This window comes from Colius striatus, chromosome 10, assembly GCF_028858725.1.
Source record: "Colius striatus isolate bColStr4 chromosome 10, bColStr4.1.hap1, whole genome shotgun sequence".
Classification (NCBI taxonomy): domain Eukaryota; kingdom Metazoa; phylum Chordata; class Aves; order Coliiformes; family Coliidae; genus Colius; species Colius striatus.
Window position 1 is genome coordinate 4,983,546 of NC_084768.1, and position 20,917 is coordinate 5,004,462.

The window sequence follows — 20,917 nt, forward strand, 5'->3', positions numbered from 1 at the left end:
TGTGTAATGGAAAAAATCCTAAGATGCATCAGCCAGATTTGCTACTAGCATGTCATATATAATAAATGATAGGTCTATGTTTGAAAAGTGCACACAAGCAGCTCATTAGCAGATGTCAATATCTGTTAGGATGGACAACCATTTGCCAAAAAAAGAAAAAACATCAACATTCTACACATTATGAATAACTAACAATGAAATGCTGCATTTAAACAAGTACTGTCTGTGCATGAACCAACTTCTGTTTTCAGTAAAAAATCATTTTATTTAAATCTGTATTCTAAATTACATATATTTATCTGAATGTCCTACTTTTAAAAAGAAACACATCAGAGCATGTATCTATAAAAATAATTGGTTTCTCAATCAGAATTGTTTTTTATATTAGTCCTGCATCAGCTGAATATTTACATGTGTTTAACTTGAGGCACAAGTCAGTCATACTCCAGCAAACAGCAGATCTTATACTCAAACATAGACAAATGCTTAGATATCTTCCTCGAGCTGAATCACTCTGAAAGGATATATCAACATATTCAGAGTTCAATCTGTGTGTAAAGTAGTTTCCTACTTACATCTGTAAAATTTTACTGTAGTATACTCCAGATGGTAATGGGATGTAGGGAAAAAAGGCTGGATGGGACAGCCTTGTGGTGGCAACTATTTCATGCAGCGCAGTAGCATGTACTGAATCAGGCACTACACTACAGTGAAGAGAAAGGAACAGAACCTAATGTCTCTAAATTTTTGCCTGTCTTAATAGGATAGATGTTATCTTGGGTAACTAGATTTGTACAGTAATGGAAGTATTATGATTGATATCACATAATAATTGAAATACAAAAGTTACTGTGCAACCAGCCCATGATTGTTCTCTTCCCCCAGGGGAACTGAGGGGTAATCTGTGATAACCTGCATTAACTGTGGACTAAAAGGACATATATAAGATTTTACGGCTCAGGACTTAACACACGATAAATTCACAGACCAATTTACAAGTTTGTGTACATACCCCACAGCTTTTCTAGGGAAAAACTGACATTTCAGTACTCAATCCTGAAAAATGCTAAAGACTTGGAGACAAATCTTGAGAAATGTTTTTTATCATTAAACAAATTAAAGAATTTGACCAAGCATTATTATGTATGAAGCTTTCAAAAACTGCGCATAATTTTGGATGCTCTGGTTCCTGTTCTCTGACTTCTGTAGGCTGTTCTCCAGCTCTTTCAAACATACTTCATGGTGCTTCTCATTCTAAAGATAAAGAGAAAAGCAATGCAATTTAAAAATCAGATGTCTGACATTATTATTTTGATTGATTCATATTTTATTTCTATAAGCCTTATTTACTGGTAAAAGTTCTTAGAGGGTCCAGAAAACAGAAGGCTCCCACAAAGGTTTCAGAATACTGAAGCTTTATTTCAGCTCAGTCAGGACTAAACTGGTTACATTTGAATTGGCTCATAATCTAAAAAAAAGCCTGGGAATAAAAAAAACTAACCTTTTGAATTTTTAACAAGAAAGATTCCTAGAATCTTAAATCTATTATGGACTTAATCTCTCATGTTGAATTTCCATGGAAATACGTGTTCTTGATCTCTGATGCAACATGATTTTTGATGCATATAGTTCCTTGTCTTAAAAAAGACGGTTGGTACCAATGTCACTTGCTCATAGTTCAGTACCTGCTGCACACCACAGATCGTTTGTTATATAAATACTACAGATATTCAGGTATTTCCTTTTATGTGTGTTATGGATTTCAGATTCTAGTTGGTTAAAATCAATTCCATTTTTTAAAAATGTAATGATAGTTGCCAGAGTTAAATCCAGCCTTAGGAAAAATACTCAGGTTAGAACAAGTAACTGAATGAAGTTAACTTCACCGTCCTATTTTGTTTCCAGTTTCACTACAACAACAGGAATAAGGTCATAGCATTATGGAAAATGGTGAATTCTCAGTTATACATAAATGTAGTTGGAATAAAAAGTGCTTCATTTGGAACAATATATATATATATATATATATATGTATCTTTCACATTTATATTTTTAACTGTAACCTTCATGTGGAAACCATTTGAAAATATACCTGTGAGATTTTCTGGCATAAAAGACAAGAACATGTTCTTTATTATCTATTTTACTTTAACATAGTAAGAAACCTCTATTATAAATATTTGAAATAGAACAAAACAATAGCCAACATCTGATTTAAAAATGCTTTTATCTTCAGAATCATATCTCTGATGTCTTATTCAAATTTCAAATCAACTTTGCATGTAGGTTGGTCTGATTTTAAGCTTGAATGCATCAAGTCAGAAATAGAATACTGTTTTTGAAAGCCTAGAAGAGTGACAGTAAATATAGAAGACACTACAAAGGTTTATTTTAAATAACTTTGTAGCTTATTAGCACTGATCATAGAAAAAAGATATAACTGCATCAAAACTTTGATTAAAGCAAATTATTTGCATTCATTAGTCTAGGGAATCCAGCTGTTTGACATTTCATTAATAGAAAATGTATTGAAATTTCATGAGTTAGATAAAACAATAAATGAGATTTCTTTTGCATTTGTTTTCATAGAATATTACCCCTTCAAAATCCCTTCTTATACTGTGGCTTTGCAGAATAGCTAAGTATCAACATATCAAAACCTGGGCATTTAAAGGCTTGACACTTTGAAAAATCATAGCATTTCTTTTGTTATGAACTCCATTTATGTGCAACATCAGTATAAAAGCTGAAAACTTTTCACAAATTCCAGTAAGATCAGATCTATGTAATCAACTCAGGGACAGGGAAAAAACCCAATACTAAGTCATTATGGAACTGTTATGCAATTATTGAAATCCAGATATGCTTACTGAGCATGGTTGTCTGAGAGGGAAATTACAACTTCATCAATAGTTTTTCTTTATTTCTGCCTCACTGGGAAAACTGGATTGAATAAGAAATGCAAACTCAATATTATTCCAGTGATTTAGTTAAGGACAGGGCATTTGATAAGTCTATTAGAAGTGTCACTACACAAAGTACATTGTCAAGTTGAACTAATTTGCTGTCCTCAGTGTGTAACAATTGTATTAGTGGTGTGTAAAAGTAACTTTCACTGTAAACAGTGATGATGTAAGTAATTTAGGCCACAAATGGTACCATTTACTCACATGGTGAAGTAAGCTGAGGAGTCGTTTTTTCTCTGCTTGCCCTTCTCTCACTTCAGTTTCAAGAAGTAGAATTTTTGCCTGAAGGGTTTGCTCTTTACATGACATTTTCTCCAGTTCTTCAGCTATCTATGATAGTAATGACAGAGAAATGGTATATATTTACTTTCCCTTAAAACCTAAACTGAATTATTTTCTTATATCTTAACATTAACAGCTCTATTTCCTATTTTGTCATCTAATATTTCAGTTATTTCCCATGCACAGAAATGAAACAAATCTGGGAAATATTCTGGCTAAATATGAAAGATGTTTCGATCTGGGAAAAAAATTCATACTTTTGGGAAGCAGACACTATTGCAACTTATTTGTAAGTTAAGCTAAACAGTTTTTCAAAACCAAATCAATATCCTCAGATAGTATTGAGAAAATTCAGATAGTTCATTGCAACATAGTTATTCCAAGACAAAAATTACAACTTCATAAATATTTCCTGACTAATGTAAATCGCTGCAATCTAAATTCCTGCATTTTCTCTTATCTTTGATTTACTTTTTGCATCCTTTCAACAAATGATAAATCTCTGGTTAAATCTCTGGATAAATCTCTGTGCAAAACCTTCCTCTAAAATGAGAAGGATTTCAACACCAAAGTTCTTGTGGGCTTCATGTTTTGAAGATTAAGCATTTGGTCAGAAACTTCTTGCCCTGTGTGGGATTTACTATTAGGTGTTTGAAGCATTTTGACTTGTCATTAAAAAAAACCATAATTAAATGTTGGTCCACTGAACTTTGTCATTCATTTCAATAGGATCCAAATTCCACAAAGAAGTTGAACTACATAATCTGTATTTAAACATGCAGAAATTCACAGTAACTTTTTAGTATTGCTCTCTACATGCAAAATACTCTTGTCTCATCTTTTCTTCTCGAGCACATTTGTTTCTAATGTTCTTTCAGAATAGAAAATAGGAAACAAGGTTATCAATACCATCCTTCTTCCTTCTTCCAAAGCAGATTCCAGTTGTCTGGTTAACCCATTATATTCTGCAATTTTCTCTTCAAGCTGCAATTTACTGCACTGAAGAGTCTCATCTTCTTGTTTGAGCTGACAAGCAAGTTCTTCATTTTGAAATTCCAACTTCTCTAACTGCCTTTATGTAAAACAGATGAATGCATTGTCACTCACTACAGAAAATAGTGTAGGAATTAAATGCAGTCAGACTTTTGAAAAACTACCTTTTAAGATCTTCATACTTCTTCTGAATGTTATATTTTTCTTCTTCTAAGGAGTGACTGCCCACAGACGTCAGACTGTCTTCCTCCCATGAAAATGGCAACTTATTTCTTGTTGAAGAGACCTACACACAGGATATTACAAAGTAAAAGCATGCCTAGTAAAATCCAAGCAGACAATTTAACTGTCATTTCAGGTAAACACTACATTCTATTCAAGTAAATATTATCTTGTATTTAAAACAAATAAAATACAGCCATAGTAGCAGACTAAAACTTTGTGTGACTTCAAGACTGAAAATCTGCTACGTAACAAAGTGAAGTTCTAACAAAACCCATTTGCTGCTCATGCAGTCTTGTGTATCAGTTGTCTGAGTCCAACTCCTGGTGAACTTTGCCTCTTAAGCTTCAGATTCCAACAAAAATAAGTTCCCTCACACTACAGTCACAGGAAGCACAAAAATACTACTCCAAATACATAGTTATTATAGAGGAACAGTATAGCATTGGCAAAGAATTTCAGAAAGTAGTGAATATCAAAAGAGACAATTAAGTTAACAAAACAGTTACATCAGTAGCAGAAGCTGAAGAAAGAAAGCAGCCAAACTGTCTTCCTCTGGCCAGCATCCAAACTAACAAACTTTTACAGGTTTTTTTTACATTTCATAACAGTAGTGATGAGATTAATGCTCTTGCTACCATCCATCAATAGCATTTGGCAATAAATACCCACATCAGCAGCCTGCTGACATCATTATTTAAGGGGCAATCTCCATCACTCACTAGACTGCCTCAAACTGTTCCATCCAGTAAGTGGAGCTAATGTGACTGATTTTCTTTCTGTGAATGACAGGCTGTTCAGCTAGCAGACTGGCAGTAGCAGAAACCTTCAAAGTGATGTCTTGGTCCAGCTGAACCCAGAGGAGGGCTTCTGCACGTGATCTGGTTACTTCAAAGAGAGTTTCCTAAATTCTGGTCATAGGACTAAGAGTCAGAATCTGACCAAGGTTTAATGCTGAAATTTAACTGCTTCTCCACATGAGTAGTGATTATATACCCAATCACTTCACAATACTTCAGAGATTTTTCTGCATTTATTCAGGAAAATATGTAGTGAGACTAAAATTGCATACATCATTTTATATATGGACCTCAAAATTAAGTGTTGCATAAAGTACTTTGCTTAGCAAAGTTTATGACCTTATGAGCATTCCTGGAAGGAATATTTAAAATGACACAAACAGGAACAAAATTAGATGCCATAAAGATCATATTAACAAGATATTTAAAACAAAATAAATAGCTTTTTTATTATTATTTTATTTTTATGGCAATATATTTGGAGAGAAGGCATACAGGCACACTAAGCAGCTCACAGGAAAAATTCTGACCATACAACTATTGCAGTATCTGAAAAGAGGCATCTGAAGCCACATTCAATGTTGTTCAAGCGTTATGTGATCAGAAAATAACTTTTCCAATTCTACAACTCAATTATTGAAAAATAAAGTTAGTATGAAAAAAAAGTATCATCCATCTGTGAGGACTAATTCTGTTCTCTACACCAGAACATTGTAGGCAATGCAAAACCTGTCCCTGTCTCAGCTCTGTCACTTAAAAGAATAAATATTTCCATGAACCATGGAACTGAAGAAAGTGACTTTCCTACTAGTTTTGAATTGTTTTCTTATGCTTAAGAACATGCTACCTGTGTTCCAGAATTCAGCTTCATCTGCTGAAAAAATTCAGCTCTGTAGGGATTCTCTGCTTTCAATGCCAGTTAAAACAAATAAAGCAGTCTTACAGTAAGTTTGTTTCCCTGAACAGCTTTCACAACTGTTCTGTTAAGAGATCTAGTTTCAAGTCATCAACAACAAAAATCACACTTTTAAAAATGACATAACAACTCTCAGGTTCTAAAATAGCAGCTCAACTCCTCAGACATTACTCTAGGAACCATTTCTCACCAGTTTGCAAACACGTAGCATCAAAAAAAACCACTGTTATCCAAAAAACAAGTGTTAGTAAAACAGTCAGAGATGTTAAAACAATTTTATACACAGAAAAAGAGCCAGTACCTTGTGAGTTTTAATAATCACAATAATGTAGGAAAGATCAGTGTCCAACAAAATTGTATGTAATCATATTTACTGATGCAAAACTTACCTTTTCTGCTTCTAAACATTTGTTTTCTGTTATTCTTTTGTTTTCATTTAAGACTCTTTCATATCTGGATTTCAATTCTTCTACTGTTGTTTGTAATTTTTGGACCTAGGACAACATTTATTTTTCACATACATTTGCAAGGTAACTTTTCTATATCTAAAACAATGAGCAGTGTGAAACAGAAATCAATGGTTTTTTTCCTTATCAGCACAATCTCAATGGCATTATATGAAGTCATTTATTTTCATTCTCCTACTCAACATAGCACATACAAAAAGGTAATCAGGTAAAGAGCACTCTGCTATCAACATTGTGTTTTCAATAATGAAGAATGAGCTACAGTTGTGCTACAGAGGCAGCCAGTGTGACTCACCCTTCTCTCCTCAGATGACAAGAATCACCAGCAGCTCTCATCTGGAGTCACCACAACTATGAATTAGGGAATTTCATCCCATTCATTGCTTAAGGCTGTCTATTTCCTGGAACTACATCTCTCAAAGTGGGCAACAGCTTTAATTATGACGATGTATCTCACAGATCAGGTACACTGATTGTACTTAGGTTTTGTACCCTTTCTTTTCTCTCATCAGTAATTTTGCAAAGAAACAGCTGAAGATTGTCAGTGACAAATGGTGTCTTTACTACAGCAGAAATACCTACACCTTTAAATTAATGTTCTAAAATTTCTTCTCTGTGAATAAAGCCACAAAAAGAAAAGTCATTGATAAAAAAGACCATTTGAAGTCTGATGTGTATGTTTTGCTGATATTTTCAACATGAAGCTACCTACATAAATAAAACTCCTATAATACTGTTCAATGCAGGTTTACTGTTCTTATGAATGTGGAAATAAAGATATGATGAAGGAGAGGTAAAATATCATCAGAGGGAAAAAACCCATCAGACTTCAATTTCACTTTTTAAACAAAGTTTACTGGGTTGCCAACTTGATTTTTAGGAAGTAAGCAAGCATGTGGTTAACTCTATTGGCTTCAATGATCTTCAACTGGATTTCACACAATCTGGTAAGGATTATGTGTACTAGAAATGTACTGGAGACTATTCTTGGGTATGGTTTGTAATGGCATTCAGTTCTGTCATCCTTAACATTATGGCAGTATTACAATCACGATGACAATAAATCTGTTTTACTATAAATAAGACCTTAATCATTTTATCAAAACTGGTTACAACTTTAAGACCATACTTGAACATTTCAAATATGCTGATCACCTGGGTTTTATATTGTTCAACAATGTTTTCCTGCAGCTTTGCCTTTTCTTGCAGATTTAGCAGCTCATTTTCAACAGAAGCAGTAATGTTACCCAGGGTAGCAAGGGAAGTCTTGATTAAAACATAGAAAATAGAAAAAATTTAAGTGTTACTGAAACAACACAATCTGCAATATAATATTACTAGCAAGTGACCTACAGGCACGTCATGGTTTGACATGAAGTCGTTTCTGGTAAAGATGGCTCCCATAAGAAGTTGCTCAAAGCTCTCTCCAGCTCTGAGCCAGACCCACTCCTGGGGCTGAGCCCATTACACATCTCCACAATCACTTTTTAAGAAGAAGCTGGAATAGGAGGCTTCTTCCTGTTTCTTCTTTTTTCTGTCCCTTCTTCTTTTCCAGCTGCTGGTGGTGCAAGGAGTGGGAAGAGAGAGAGAAGCAACCATCTGGACTCCGAGGTCAGTGAGGGAAGAGAGGAGGAGGTGTGCTGGAGCAGAGACTCCTCTGCAACCTGAGGAGAGAACTGGTGAAGCTGAGATTTCTTTGCATTTCGTTAAAGACCCTGCATCAGGGGCAGTGACTCACTTTGTTAGAGACTCCAAGCCAGGGGCAGTGATTTTTTTCATTAAAGACCCCATGCCAGGGGCAGTGGCTGTGGCTGGAGGAGGCTGTGTCCTGTGGGAGGGACACAATATTCACAGAAGCTGTAACTGTGGAAAGAGCCCACAGCAAATAAGCTCATTAAAATTATGCCCAGAAGAGGCTGTGTCCCAAGGGAAGGACCTTGTATTGGCAGAAGTTGTAACTGTTGGGAAGAACCCACACCAGAGATGTTCACTAAGGACTGTGTCCTGTGTGAGGGACCCTGTATTGGCAGAGGCTGCAGCTGTTGGGAACAACCCACACCAGAGAAGTTTGTTAAGGGCTGTGTCCTGGGGGAGGGTCCCTGTAATCAGAGCAGGGGAAGAATGCCAGGAGTTGTCCTCACCTGAGAAGAGAGAAGTGGCAGAGCACATCTGTGAGAGACTAACCACATCCCCCATTCCCTGCCCTCCTCAAGGAGGTACACATATCAGGAGAAGTGAACTGAGTCCAGGAAGAAAGGAGAGCTGGGGAAGGGAGATCTTAAAGTGCTGGTTGTAATTTTCTCATCATCCTACTCCCTTTTTACTTTTATTCCATTCTGTTTCTTGTAGGCAGTAGAATAAACTTTCCTACTTTCCTCTCTAAGTCCAGTACTGGAGTTGGTTTTGCCCAGAACCATAATTGGCAGTGAGCCCTCCCTGCCCTTGTCTCAATCCACAAGAATCTTGCTTATCTTTTTCCTCCCATTTCACCAGGGCCTCTGTCCTCCTAACAAGGGTGGAGGTGAATGGGGGCACCGAGCAAGAGGCTGCTGTGGTGCTTCTTTGCTAGCAGGGCCAAACCACTATTATTTATCCTGTCAAATATGAAAACACTTTGGAGGATAAATACAATACAAAATGGGTAAACCCCTTAAAAATTGAAACTAATTATTGAGTTAAACTCATTTGTTTAATTTGTCATAAACATAAAATAACAATTGCTAGTTAAGCAATCTCGTAGCTACAGACAGTAAAGAGCATCCTGGTTAAGCAGATAGATAATTAGACATCCTTGTTCCAGCTTCACCATAGATTTCTACTGATAAATTTTCAATGTCTCACTGTCACTTTACTATAAAAAATGGATGGTAACATTTATTCTACAGGTTTTGGATCTCTAGACAATGAATATGGTTGCTTCATTAATGTATCACAAAAGCGGATCCATTCAACAACGATTTATAATGATCTCACCTTTAATTTTTCATTTTCAAGGTAGATCTTTTCATTTTCAGAATTAACAGAATTTAGCTTTCCAAGAATTTCCTCATCTGAGTTTCTTCTCCATTCCTCCTTTCTTATTAGGTCTTCCAAAAGGCTTATGATCTGTCTTGTTAGATAGGAAAGAATTTCCATGTAATATACAGTGCTTTCAAAACCCTCACTGTGCAAATGAAATTGTACCTTAACATACTTCTCCATTGTTCTTATGTTGTTGTTTGCTTTTTTAAAAAGAGAGAATGTATTTAAGCATCTCAAGAAAGCAGTACCTACTGAAATATGAAACTATCCAAGAGTGATCCACTGAGGAAGTGGTCCTAACTCAATTACAAATAAATGCACTACCTAGAACACCCAAGCCTACTTCCAAAACAACTACACATATTGTACAAAATAGAATGATATTGAATGTACAGAGTATAACAGATAATGTCCTACTATGAACATTCCATAGCTAGTTCAGGAATAGTACTTTCCACTATTAAAAGAACAAATTGTGCTATGCCTCATCGTTTGCTTTTTCATGGTAATGAAGTTAAACAATGCCATTTGTTCTGCTCTTTAGTTAGTCATACACTGCCTAGTAGCACAAGTCTTGTTAGAATGGGATATTTCAAGCAACTACTTCTATTTTCAGCTAAAATAAATCCATCAAAGAACAGCTGGAAGCAGAATGAGTACTGGAGGGAAGTATCATAGATGTTTCCCTTTTCTTATTCTTTTCTAGATGCCTCCTCATATTCACTAATCCAGTGGCAGGCTAGACAGATTTCTGGACTGACATCATCCACTTGCATTCCTGTTTAATTTTAAAATATGCTGGAAATATTCCAGAAATGTCATTTTCTGGAACAAAAACAAAAGAGTCAAGCCAATTTAATTTTACCTATTACATATTTGAGCATGAATCAACTTATTTTAAAAATAAACACTGTGCCTCAGACTCAGCATAAAGTCACTGGTAGTTTCCTTTGCTTGTTTTAATTATAGTCCATATATCTACCAACAGAAAAGGTAAAGGATATTTGTCATTGTCTGCCAAAGAAAATGGCATATCATTCATCTAGGTTAAGACTTGACTGTGCAGCTTGAATAAGGTTGGACAATTTTGTGATGCTTTTGCTTACAAAAAGAAACTGTTCAAACACACATCTGAGAGGAACATCTCCCTGTTCTCCAGTGGGGTGAGACATCAGTGGAATTGAAATAATTTTGCCATCATCAGTCTGAAGTAGAAACTAGAAGCCTGAGAACCTTCTTCAATACTGCAGTAGATACAAGGGTTAACACTCAATCTGTTGAATCAGTTACTAAATAAGCGGCTCTGAGGAAGCAGCATAGTAGCTGCTAGCAAATTCAGGCTAATTGGAAGTATGCAGGGGAAAGCATATGTTGCTTATGTGTATGGGGGAATAAAGTTCTTTAAAAAGTTGTGAAATGCAACAGAGAGATGGATAAGAATCTTAAATTTGTTCTAGTTTCCAACTTCTACATTCTAGTCAGAAAATTCAAATAGGGATATATAAACTTGTTTAGATTGTCAGTGCTGAGTATTACACTACTAAATATCAGCACTGTGTGACTACAGAAACAAATAAGTGAAAAAAAGATCGAGAGTTTCACTTACTTCTTAAGATCTTCTGTTTGAATTTCTAGCAGAGCCTTTTCTTCAACCACTCTATCAAGCCAGTTTTTCCAAACATCAGCAGCTGACAGTATCTTGGACAGTCTGACTTCCTAGAGAACACAGGAACTACAAGTTATGTAACAAAAGAATGCCACTGCAGAATGCCATCTAGTTCTACAGATTCTTCTAAAGACAATAGGTATTTAATATCAGATGACTTCATTGGATCTCCCTAATACAAAGCAATCTAAGTACAGACTTACTTCTAAGGCAGAGACACAACTAAACGCTCACACTGTGTATCAACTGCAGAATACAGCAATTGTCTCCAATGCATCTCTGCTACATACAAATTACATAAATTAACACAAAAAAATCTGCCAAAACTTTTTAAGAGTAGAAATTAATAGAAGTTAGGTAAAGCCCCTCAAAGAAGCATTGGTAATTAACCAACACATGTTGTCTTGAAAGTATCAGGTCATCAATGGGCAAAGAAAACAACAGTGTGACTATGAAACATCAAAAGTTCAGGAGTTAACTGTGATCTCTCTGTATTGCTAAGGGTACTTAAAGATCCACTACTGTCTTCTCAAAATATCAAAGAAAACAAAAAGCATTAGCCATCTGCTGGTATACTAACTGGAAAAATCTATGTCTAGTACTGACATATCCAAAATGATAGCAACACATCTAAGAGTACGAAAATATACTCTTCTTATGACACCTAACTAAGGCAATAAAGATCCCAGCACAGTTCTGATCCACCTGGCCTTTTGGAACAGTTACACTCTGCAGGGATATGGAGGGCAAGAATGTAAGCAACAATTTGGATTAAGGAAGTTTCATGCTTGGATTTTGAAGAAGCTCAAAACAAGCTGCTTAGAAACAGAAAGCTAAGATGAGATGTTATATATTGATAAATAAAGGCAGACTTCAAACTCCAATCATGTTGGTATAGTGTACTTCTGAGTGAGTCAGCATATATCCATCCAGGTCCAACAGGAAGATCAGGACAGGTATAACTGAAAGCTGACCAGACTCCTCCTACTTGCTACAGTTTGAAGTGCACAACCTCAGGGCTGAAGACATTCACTAAACTTTAACAAGGCAAAAGCAATGAATCTACCAACAGTTTGCATGTCACTTACACCAACCAATGAGTAAAGAAATGAGAGATACAAACACAGCATTGCCAATCAACTTTTCCCATTTCCCTCAAGTGAAATTCTCCCAATTGTTCCATTTAAACCAATAAAGCATGGCATTGCTCACAGCATAGTCACTCACACGCTCTCTTATTTTGGATGTTAACTTTTCCACAGCCGCTTCAAAGTGTTCAGCTCGTTGTTTCTGGGAACTGATTGCTTTTTTCAGAGAGGTCTTCTTTTGCTCACTTGTTTTCCTTACAGCTGACATCTGTTGCTTGTATTCACCAACTTGAAGCTTCCACTCTGTTATTTTCTTTTCTAGAGTCTGTAGCATAATTTAATATCAACTTTTCAAATTCTATGCCTTACAGACCATTCTGTGACATAACATACTCAGGAGTATCTATTACATTTACAATCTGTTTCCGTAACGTCTTTCTATCTCAAAGCTTGTGGTTGATACAAGGAGATAGTCAAGATATGTACAGCAGTAGGCAAGAGAAAATATGTATTGGGAAACTCATTATACAGACGATCCAGAGAATTGGTAGAGGAGGTGCTGAAGCAGGAGGAGGAGGAAAGACCATCACTGAGTGCTCTTGGAGATGAATGCAGAATTTCAGTGTAGAAGGCACAGTATGGATGTTAAACCATTAAAAAGGAGGAAAAATAAAAGTGATTTCATCATCCCTAGTGACTGATATCTGTAAAGAACACTGCCTTAATGATGCTCTTAATGTGGTAGTAGTCTGTGCTCTGACTGGGGCAGGATATCGCTATAACTGCACAGCAAATCTGAGTGTGAAAGCTGAGACCTTGGGTTTGATTTTTTTAAAGCCAAGAAGCTAGAAAAGGCCAGGGTCTTTTCTTGAATATATATACTACAATATAATCTGTAATTATATGACAATAGATTATTTTCTTGCAAGATCTCTGACTTTTTCCCATGCATGTAATGGCTGCACTCTACTACCAAAACAGAATTGTTTAGTGAATAAACTATTTTTTATGGAAAGTTACTTTTTTTGTTTAACAGATAGCAGAAGCAGAAAATACAAAAAGCAAAAATTAAGTGTTGCCTTGCCCACAGCAGAGGGTTGTTTACGGATAGTCAAAACAGGCTATGATAAAGCTCAAATCACAGCTGTAAATCACACATTGGAAGGACAATAAATAACTGTTCATTTCCTGAGCACTTGATTTTGCAGCCCTTGGGAAGTAAAATACATTTGCATTAAATGCATTTTTTAATGCATTTCATTGTATTATCAAATATGTACAATGCAACTGAGATGAGAACTGGGTTCTACAATTGTTGTTACATAATATTTTCTTTTCCCATCACTATTTCTGGCTAACTCATTCTTTAGCACTCTGATGAAAGGAATGTACAAATATTGTCCCATCCAGGAAACTGACTCCTCTAACCTCATGACTTATCTTTTTCATTTACATATCATTTGTTATTTAAAAATTAATGTAAAAAGAGACCAGATGTTAAAACACTACATGATGACATACAATAAAAGCAACATTGGACTCTGCTCCAAGGAGAATCTCAGATGCAATTATTTTTAAGGTCCTACATCTTATCAAAAACATGACCAAGCTACCAGAGACAACTGCTCTCACAGATAAGTGCAATTTCCATTCATATCACTTATAATTCTTCTGACAAACAACAGCAACATAAGTAGACTAGCAGTGTAAAATCTGTCTCAAGTCACTGATACATATCCTACCTGTAAGAACGATTAATGCATTTGTTTCCTGCATTTGAGTAGGTCTGACTTTTCTACATGAAGTTCCACATGAACAAAGACAAGAATGGCAGGCCACTTACCTAATGTCTATATTGCTGTGCCAGCTTTATTGAAGACATTCTTTGCCAGTTGCTATTAAATATGCACATTATGTATATCAGAGGATATCTGTCAGGATACAGTCTCAAAACTTTTCTATAATTAATATAAAATGTATGTGGTTTTCCAGGTAAAATATGGTCTCAGATACTGGGACTCAGCAAAAGAGGAAAGTACTACTGCAAAATGATTAAAAACTCTAAATACACAGGAAGCCGTTTTCATATAAAGATGCTTATAGGACATTTAATAAACAAAGATGCGACTTGGCAGGAGAGGGAATAGAAGGACCTTTGATAAACAGAGCAAATAAAAAATCTGAGTCTCTGCACAGACTTCTCATTGGTGTAAGTAAACTGTTATCCCCCTTATAACCGCAGGAGGTCACAATCACACTACAAATAAGTGCCTTGGGCATTAGTCGGTGGCTGAGGTAAACTTAAAGTGAGGATTAAGGTAACAAGGGTGATGCTACGCTTTGGCAAGCTTTTGTCCAGGTATTCATGAAATCATCACCGGGATGTAAACTGGGAACTGACTTTTGGAAAAGTAAACAAACAAAACTTTTAAATAAAGACTGAATGAAAGTAAGTTGCATATCAAGTTGCTTTATCTAAGGAAAAGGTTGTTGGAATTCTATAATTATATTATAGGACTTGTTACAGAAAAAGAAGGCATTTTTTTTCCAAAGAAACCAGGAGGTATTTATATAGACACAGACATATACAACTTTTTCTGATACTGAGTTGCTGTAGGTTCTTTAACAACTTCAAATGATACAATTAATAGGGAATGTATGCTACTAATAAAAGTTTGGGAATTGGAAATAAATCATTTTCTAGTCAATGTTTTCTCATTCATGCTTATGTTCTTAACAAGTTTTAAATACTGAAATCTGAGGCCACATACAGCTCCATCATAACCTCTTGCTTGTTTTGTTCTAAAGCCAGTAACTGATGCAAATGCTCTAATTTACCTCCTTTTTCAGATCAGAAAATAGAAATAATTTCACTTATCTTAAACAAAGTGAGATTAAGGATTAGTCTTAAGTGTTTCTCTTTCAGTCACTATTAAGAGGGGTATTGATTCTTTCACAGGCAACAAAAATCGACAGGTGGTGATTTCTTACTCTCATTTTACCACAGAAACTCATCCTGGGGACTCACCTAGCTCTTTCTATTGACTATATGGAGATTGCCTCAGGATGGTAATCTGTCTTCAAGATAACTTAGTTAGGTGAGTGCAAATGCTTCTACCTCTACTTAACTTCATTTCAGCAGAACTTAGTATGCATAAGTTGAGAAGTGAAGAACAACAAAACCCCTTACAATTAAGATACTGTAGTCAGGCAGACTGCAAAACTCAAATGCTAATGACTTTTACTGTTTGGGATTTTTCTTTTACCAAGAGTTTGATTTCAAATTATGCTTTCACATCTGACTTAAACTCTGAACACAATAAGGCTTTGCTACTTTTTTCAAATACAAGTGAAAATGTGTTGACCTGTATTTTCACTTTTAGTTCATCGTTTTCCTCTTGTTTTCTTCGGATCTGACATTGCAGGTGAGCTTGTACTGCCTTTACTGATCTTGACAAGTGTTCTTGTTTCTCTACATTGACCTGAGAAAGAGAAATAAACACAGCTCTATCGGTCTATGGATATAGGCTGTATGATGCTAGTTATATTCTTTCTATTTTGACGTAGTTTCTAGCCAATATTTGAATGTTCTCCAAAGTTGGAAAAGATAAAACACCCTCTATAATTATATTCACAAGCAGTAACTTGTTACTAATGCTTAATAGAAATCACAGATTTGAAAGTTTATATGTATAACTGATGCTCTGTATTTAATTTGACTCTTCAAAGTAGTATGAAGAAGGCCATGAACTCATAAATCCAGGCTAAGCAAAGGCATCTATCTAGCAGGTTGACCAAAATTAAGCCATGCTGATCAGCTCTACCCTGACTAATCAGAGATGAACTGATCTTCATTAAATAGCAAAGACCACCATCTACTATTAGAAATATTGTTACATTTAACTCAAACTCTGATTTTGGGTTATGCATAAAGCATAAGGGAAAAGGCAACTTTCGTCACCAGAACTGAGGTCAGATGATACCATGTAACTTCTTGCAACTTAGTTCCTTTGGCTTGTTAGAAATAAGAAATAATGAAAACAGGGAGAAAAAAAGTGATGTCATCAGTATAGACCAGAAGAGGATTATAATGGGCCAGTGCAAGTGTTCACTATAGATACCTGAAAGAAAGGCAGACTCAGATTCAGTCCCATATTGATGAAAATGCTATTAATTGGCCATAACATAAGAAGGAACAAGGGGATAGCACAGACAATAATTTATTCCTCTAGATACTGGGCACCCCAAACTGTTCAACATTAGATAGATCTCTAGTCAGGCAATGGCATGCTGCATAGATCCCATCAATGCTGAGGTCTGCTGGCACTTATAGACTTTTCTGTTGAGCATTTCTGCTTTCAAGCAAAAGGAGGCTTCTACTAATACATGCTGCTTCACTTCAAGATAAAGACAAGATGTTCTCTTAGTTAAGCAAAGAAAAATTCTTAGAGAAGAATCGTATCTCTCAACAAACCCCAAGGAGTTACAAAAATTGAAGTACACCATTGTATCCTTAAAGGTTTAACTGAGCCTGCTCTGTCTCCTCACTAACAAAGAACCATGCTGCATTGCACACAGTTAAAGTGCACTTCAGGTGTACAAGTATCATAATACATATTGCTAAACTACCTGTAAAGTAATACTGAAACTTTCATAGTACCTTCTCATACAGGACAGACAATTTTTCTCTTGCTATGTAGGTTTTTGCAAAGCCTTTAGTACGGAAAATGAATGAAGTTTTGTCAGCCTTTGATGAGATGAGGTCTGATGTCAGTACTACATTTCTCTATTCGCTGAACTCAAGGAGCCATGGAAACTCATTGAATCATATGTTTAGTTTACTATGTATTACATCATTATAACTATTTTTTTCCAGAACTACTGCAAAGCTGTAAACAAGAAGCCAAAAGCCATTTGTCTAGACATATACCCCTTTCCCAAACCATGATACACTAGTGTTAAGGGTAACCTGTATCCTTAATAGGTTTGGATACAGTCTTGATGGCTTTAAGCCATTTCTGTAGGAAACATCTTTGAGGAATCTCCTTTTTTAAAATAGATCTTTGACATAATTTCTTTTCTCAAATTTTAGAAACAAGAATCTAGTACATTGGGAGAAAACACTCATTCCAACAGAACAGGTCACTCACTTTTTCAAGCTGAAGCCTGGATGAAAGTTCTTTAATATGTTTTTCCCTCTCAAGTATTTTTCTCCTGAGATTCTCCATGGGAAAAAAAAAAGCAACAAAGAACCCATTTTAATGTCTGTACAAAACACTGCAACAGCCATGCTCACGAATGAACATTTCAGCTGTAAAACTATTTCATTTTGTGATGATAAACCACAAATACTCCCACTTTGCCACTGCCACTTGTAATTGTGTGATCCTGGTTTTTTTCAGATATGTAGCATAGGAAAAGAGACAGAAAATTTAATTTACTTACAGTATTTTGGGTTTCATTTTCACTTAACTTCTGCATCAAAGTGTCAAAGTTTTCACTGTTTAACTGCAAGAAAGAAGCAGGAAACATTAAAAAAAATCTTCCAATTCCAACTGGTTGAGCATTTTTTCAATGGTTTTGAATTTGGTACATATAATTTGCTACATTTTCAAATTCGGTACATATGCATATAAAATCTCACATATTCACAAGCTACTTAGAGTTGGTTATTTGAACCACAAAGACTCAGTTTACTCTATGAATAGAACTTCATAGCTGAAGAAAACAAACTAGGGCCATTCCATACACTAATTTCTTTCCTTATTTTAACTAAAAGGTCCCTAAATACCATCAATATTTAAGCATTGTTTAAACACACAGTCAAATAGAAAAAGCATTTGTACAACTCATAACATTTTAAAGATTAAGCATTAAAGCCTTTCAGGAACTTCAGTTAGATAGAATGTGAAGATTGAATCAGAAAGCATAGGCTGGGAGATGACAAAAATCAAAGTACATTAACTGTTAACACAAATCCAAGAGAATTTATGTGCCTAGAATATTGACAACTACATTTCTCATTTTTAAATGTCTGACTTTGGCAGTGGGGTAACTTTCCATTAAAAAAAAAATATAGATTGGTGGGACTTTCAGATTGTAAATCCTAAGCACTTGAATTTCACAAGAGAATAAACCCAGTGCCTCAAGGTGGAAACTTTGGCATCAAAAGTTTTACTATAACTCCTTGCAAAGCATCCATCTTATCCTGGCCTGCATGTAATTCCTCAGAATGTTCTGTAATCTTGATCCCATGCTTATCTGTGAAGTCAGTACATAGACCCCAATTCTGTATCCAGGTTTCCATCTCGTCATGCACTAAAAACTCATAAACATTGGATTCAGCAATAGTCCTGTCTTTTCCTGACTGTACTGTGTGAGATTTGCTATCAGAAAAAAAATCCTGTATATAAACAGAGGTGGCATTTTGTGATCCCCACAGTTACTTATCAGCAAATAATTTCCAGAACTGAAAAGGGACTGGAAACCTACATTACTCAAACCATCTTTTCCATTCTCAGGAAATTGTTTTCCCTGCAGTTAATTCTCTATGAACTTTCTCTCTTATGACCAACCAAGTGCCTCATGCTTTAAGCAAGCTAGCACTGTTTATGAAAACCTGACAACCAAGATTATCTCTAAAATTAAGGGGGTTCAGAAGAAACACCTATCTCTCCTAGCTTGCACGAACAAAAGGTTAGCTTCATGACTGCTGAAAGCAAGCTAAGAAAGACAGCAATGACAAATCACATTTAATTTTAAAGGACCTCTACATTCTTTATTTCATCAGGTTTCTGTGTGTCCACAGAACACTACTGTTAAACAGGAATTCACTGTGATCCACCTCATGTTTTAACATACCGTCCACCTCATGTTTTAACATACAGAGCTCACCAAATTCCTTCCAACTTTCTTAGTGAACATGACATTAAAAAAAAATCTTCCCAACACATCTCTTAAAGAAGATGGTAAGACTAAACAACTCGTGTAAGAAATGTATATTTGCATTGGTTCTGTGTTTATGCCTTACATATTTTCTTCCTTGGTGTTCTAGCCTGCCAGATTCTTTGCTTAGACCAGTAATTTCCATATTGTCTGGCTTTTGTAGTTCTATGATAATCCTTTCTGTATGGTTGAACTGGTGAACAGAGTTCACTGCTTCTCCAGGTGGCACATACGTTTTAACCTGAAATAGCATTTGTAATCATGTAAAATTTAATATTGCTCACAGTTAGGATGCTGACCTTGCTAGTTAAAGGATATCAACATGAGTCAGGTATTCTACAGAATCATTTAGGAGACATTTCAAAGATCAGAGAAATCTCTCATTTATGACTTCCAACAAGGGTAAAAGCCTGTGATATCACAGGATGGATCCTCAAAGAGATCATTCACAGAACACAGCTAATCTACAAGGAAAAGGTAAACAGTTTACCTCCACTGAAGGTGGAGGCCGAGTCCTGTTCAGACCCTGCTATTTTGTTTCACAGCAGAGTTCTTCCAATTTGGATGCAGCAATGGCTTTTCTCTTTTCCTGGTTTGGAAAAGCTCCTCACCAGGCAGGGCTGCACAGGAACAGGATGCTGCCCATGTCCCTCACCCCTTCTACACACACCTCTCTGCTCCTTCAGCCCTTGCACAATAGCATGACTGATGACAAGAACAGTTACCTGTTTACTCCACTCAGTGCTTCACTGACTACTCATTATTTTTTCAGAAGTTGATTGTCTTGCCATCTCCACCTATCGGGGCCCATTTCTTCCATTTCAGCCTCTGCCAGACACATTTCCATCAAAAGGATTTGGAAGACTGAGTTTATATTCTTACATCTGCATCTCCTTAGCATAACTGAGAAAATGAGTAACAGAATTTGGGAAGTTCCCAACTGAAAAAAATCACTCCCTCACAGAATCAGAACACGGACTGCTCTGCTTCCAACTGTTGCCAGAAAGCAAACAACTACATATCAAATGTCTAAAGGCTTATACATACATACATATACATATATATATATGTATGTACGTATATGTGTGTCACATTACAGGCTTACATTTCCTGGCAGACTTCAACTTGTGTAACACAGTGCAGGTTTCTACAGCTTTTTCTTAATTATACAATCAAAACTAAGTCCATGAATTTAATTACTTCCAGTGAAAACAGCACCTTGGAAGATTATTGTGTTTCATTTCTGTTAGCTCATTTATGTAAGCAGAAAAGAACAAGCAACTTTCCATAGTTTCAGTATACTATTTTTATGTCCATCTTTTGAAATATCACTTACTTGTCGTCTGTAACTAGGAAGCAGATTTTGAAATACATTTTGAATCTTGTTAACAAAGTAAAGAGAATGAAAAAAAATCAAGCTTAACAGGAACAGAATGAACTTGCCTCAGTAGAATGAGGAGGAAGAACCTTTTCCTCAAGATCAAAGTCCACTAAAGGGGTGGTACAGTTACATACAGGTAAAGATGAGGATGATTGTGATGATGATGACAT

General features: G+C 35.8%; 1 protein-coding gene across 1 annotated transcript; it reads right to left on the reverse strand.

Annotated features, from left to right (window-relative positions):
- Positions 1-1,116: 1,116 nt before the first annotated feature.
- On the reverse strand, positions 1,117-20,917 carry ODF2L (outer dense fiber of sperm tails 2 like). Its single transcript, XM_062003855.1, has 13 exons — positions 20,810-20,917; positions 17,867-17,929; positions 17,572-17,643; positions 15,787-15,903; positions 12,561-12,746; positions 11,274-11,383; positions 9,620-9,755; positions 7,802-7,912; positions 6,569-6,673; positions 4,406-4,488; positions 4,158-4,320; positions 3,171-3,296; positions 1,117-1,254 (listed from the first exon to the last, which is right to left on the reverse strand). The coding sequence occupies exons 1-13, from the start codon at positions 20,915-20,917 to the stop codon at positions 1,117-1,119; spliced, it is 1,518 nt and encodes a 505-aa protein (XP_061859839.1).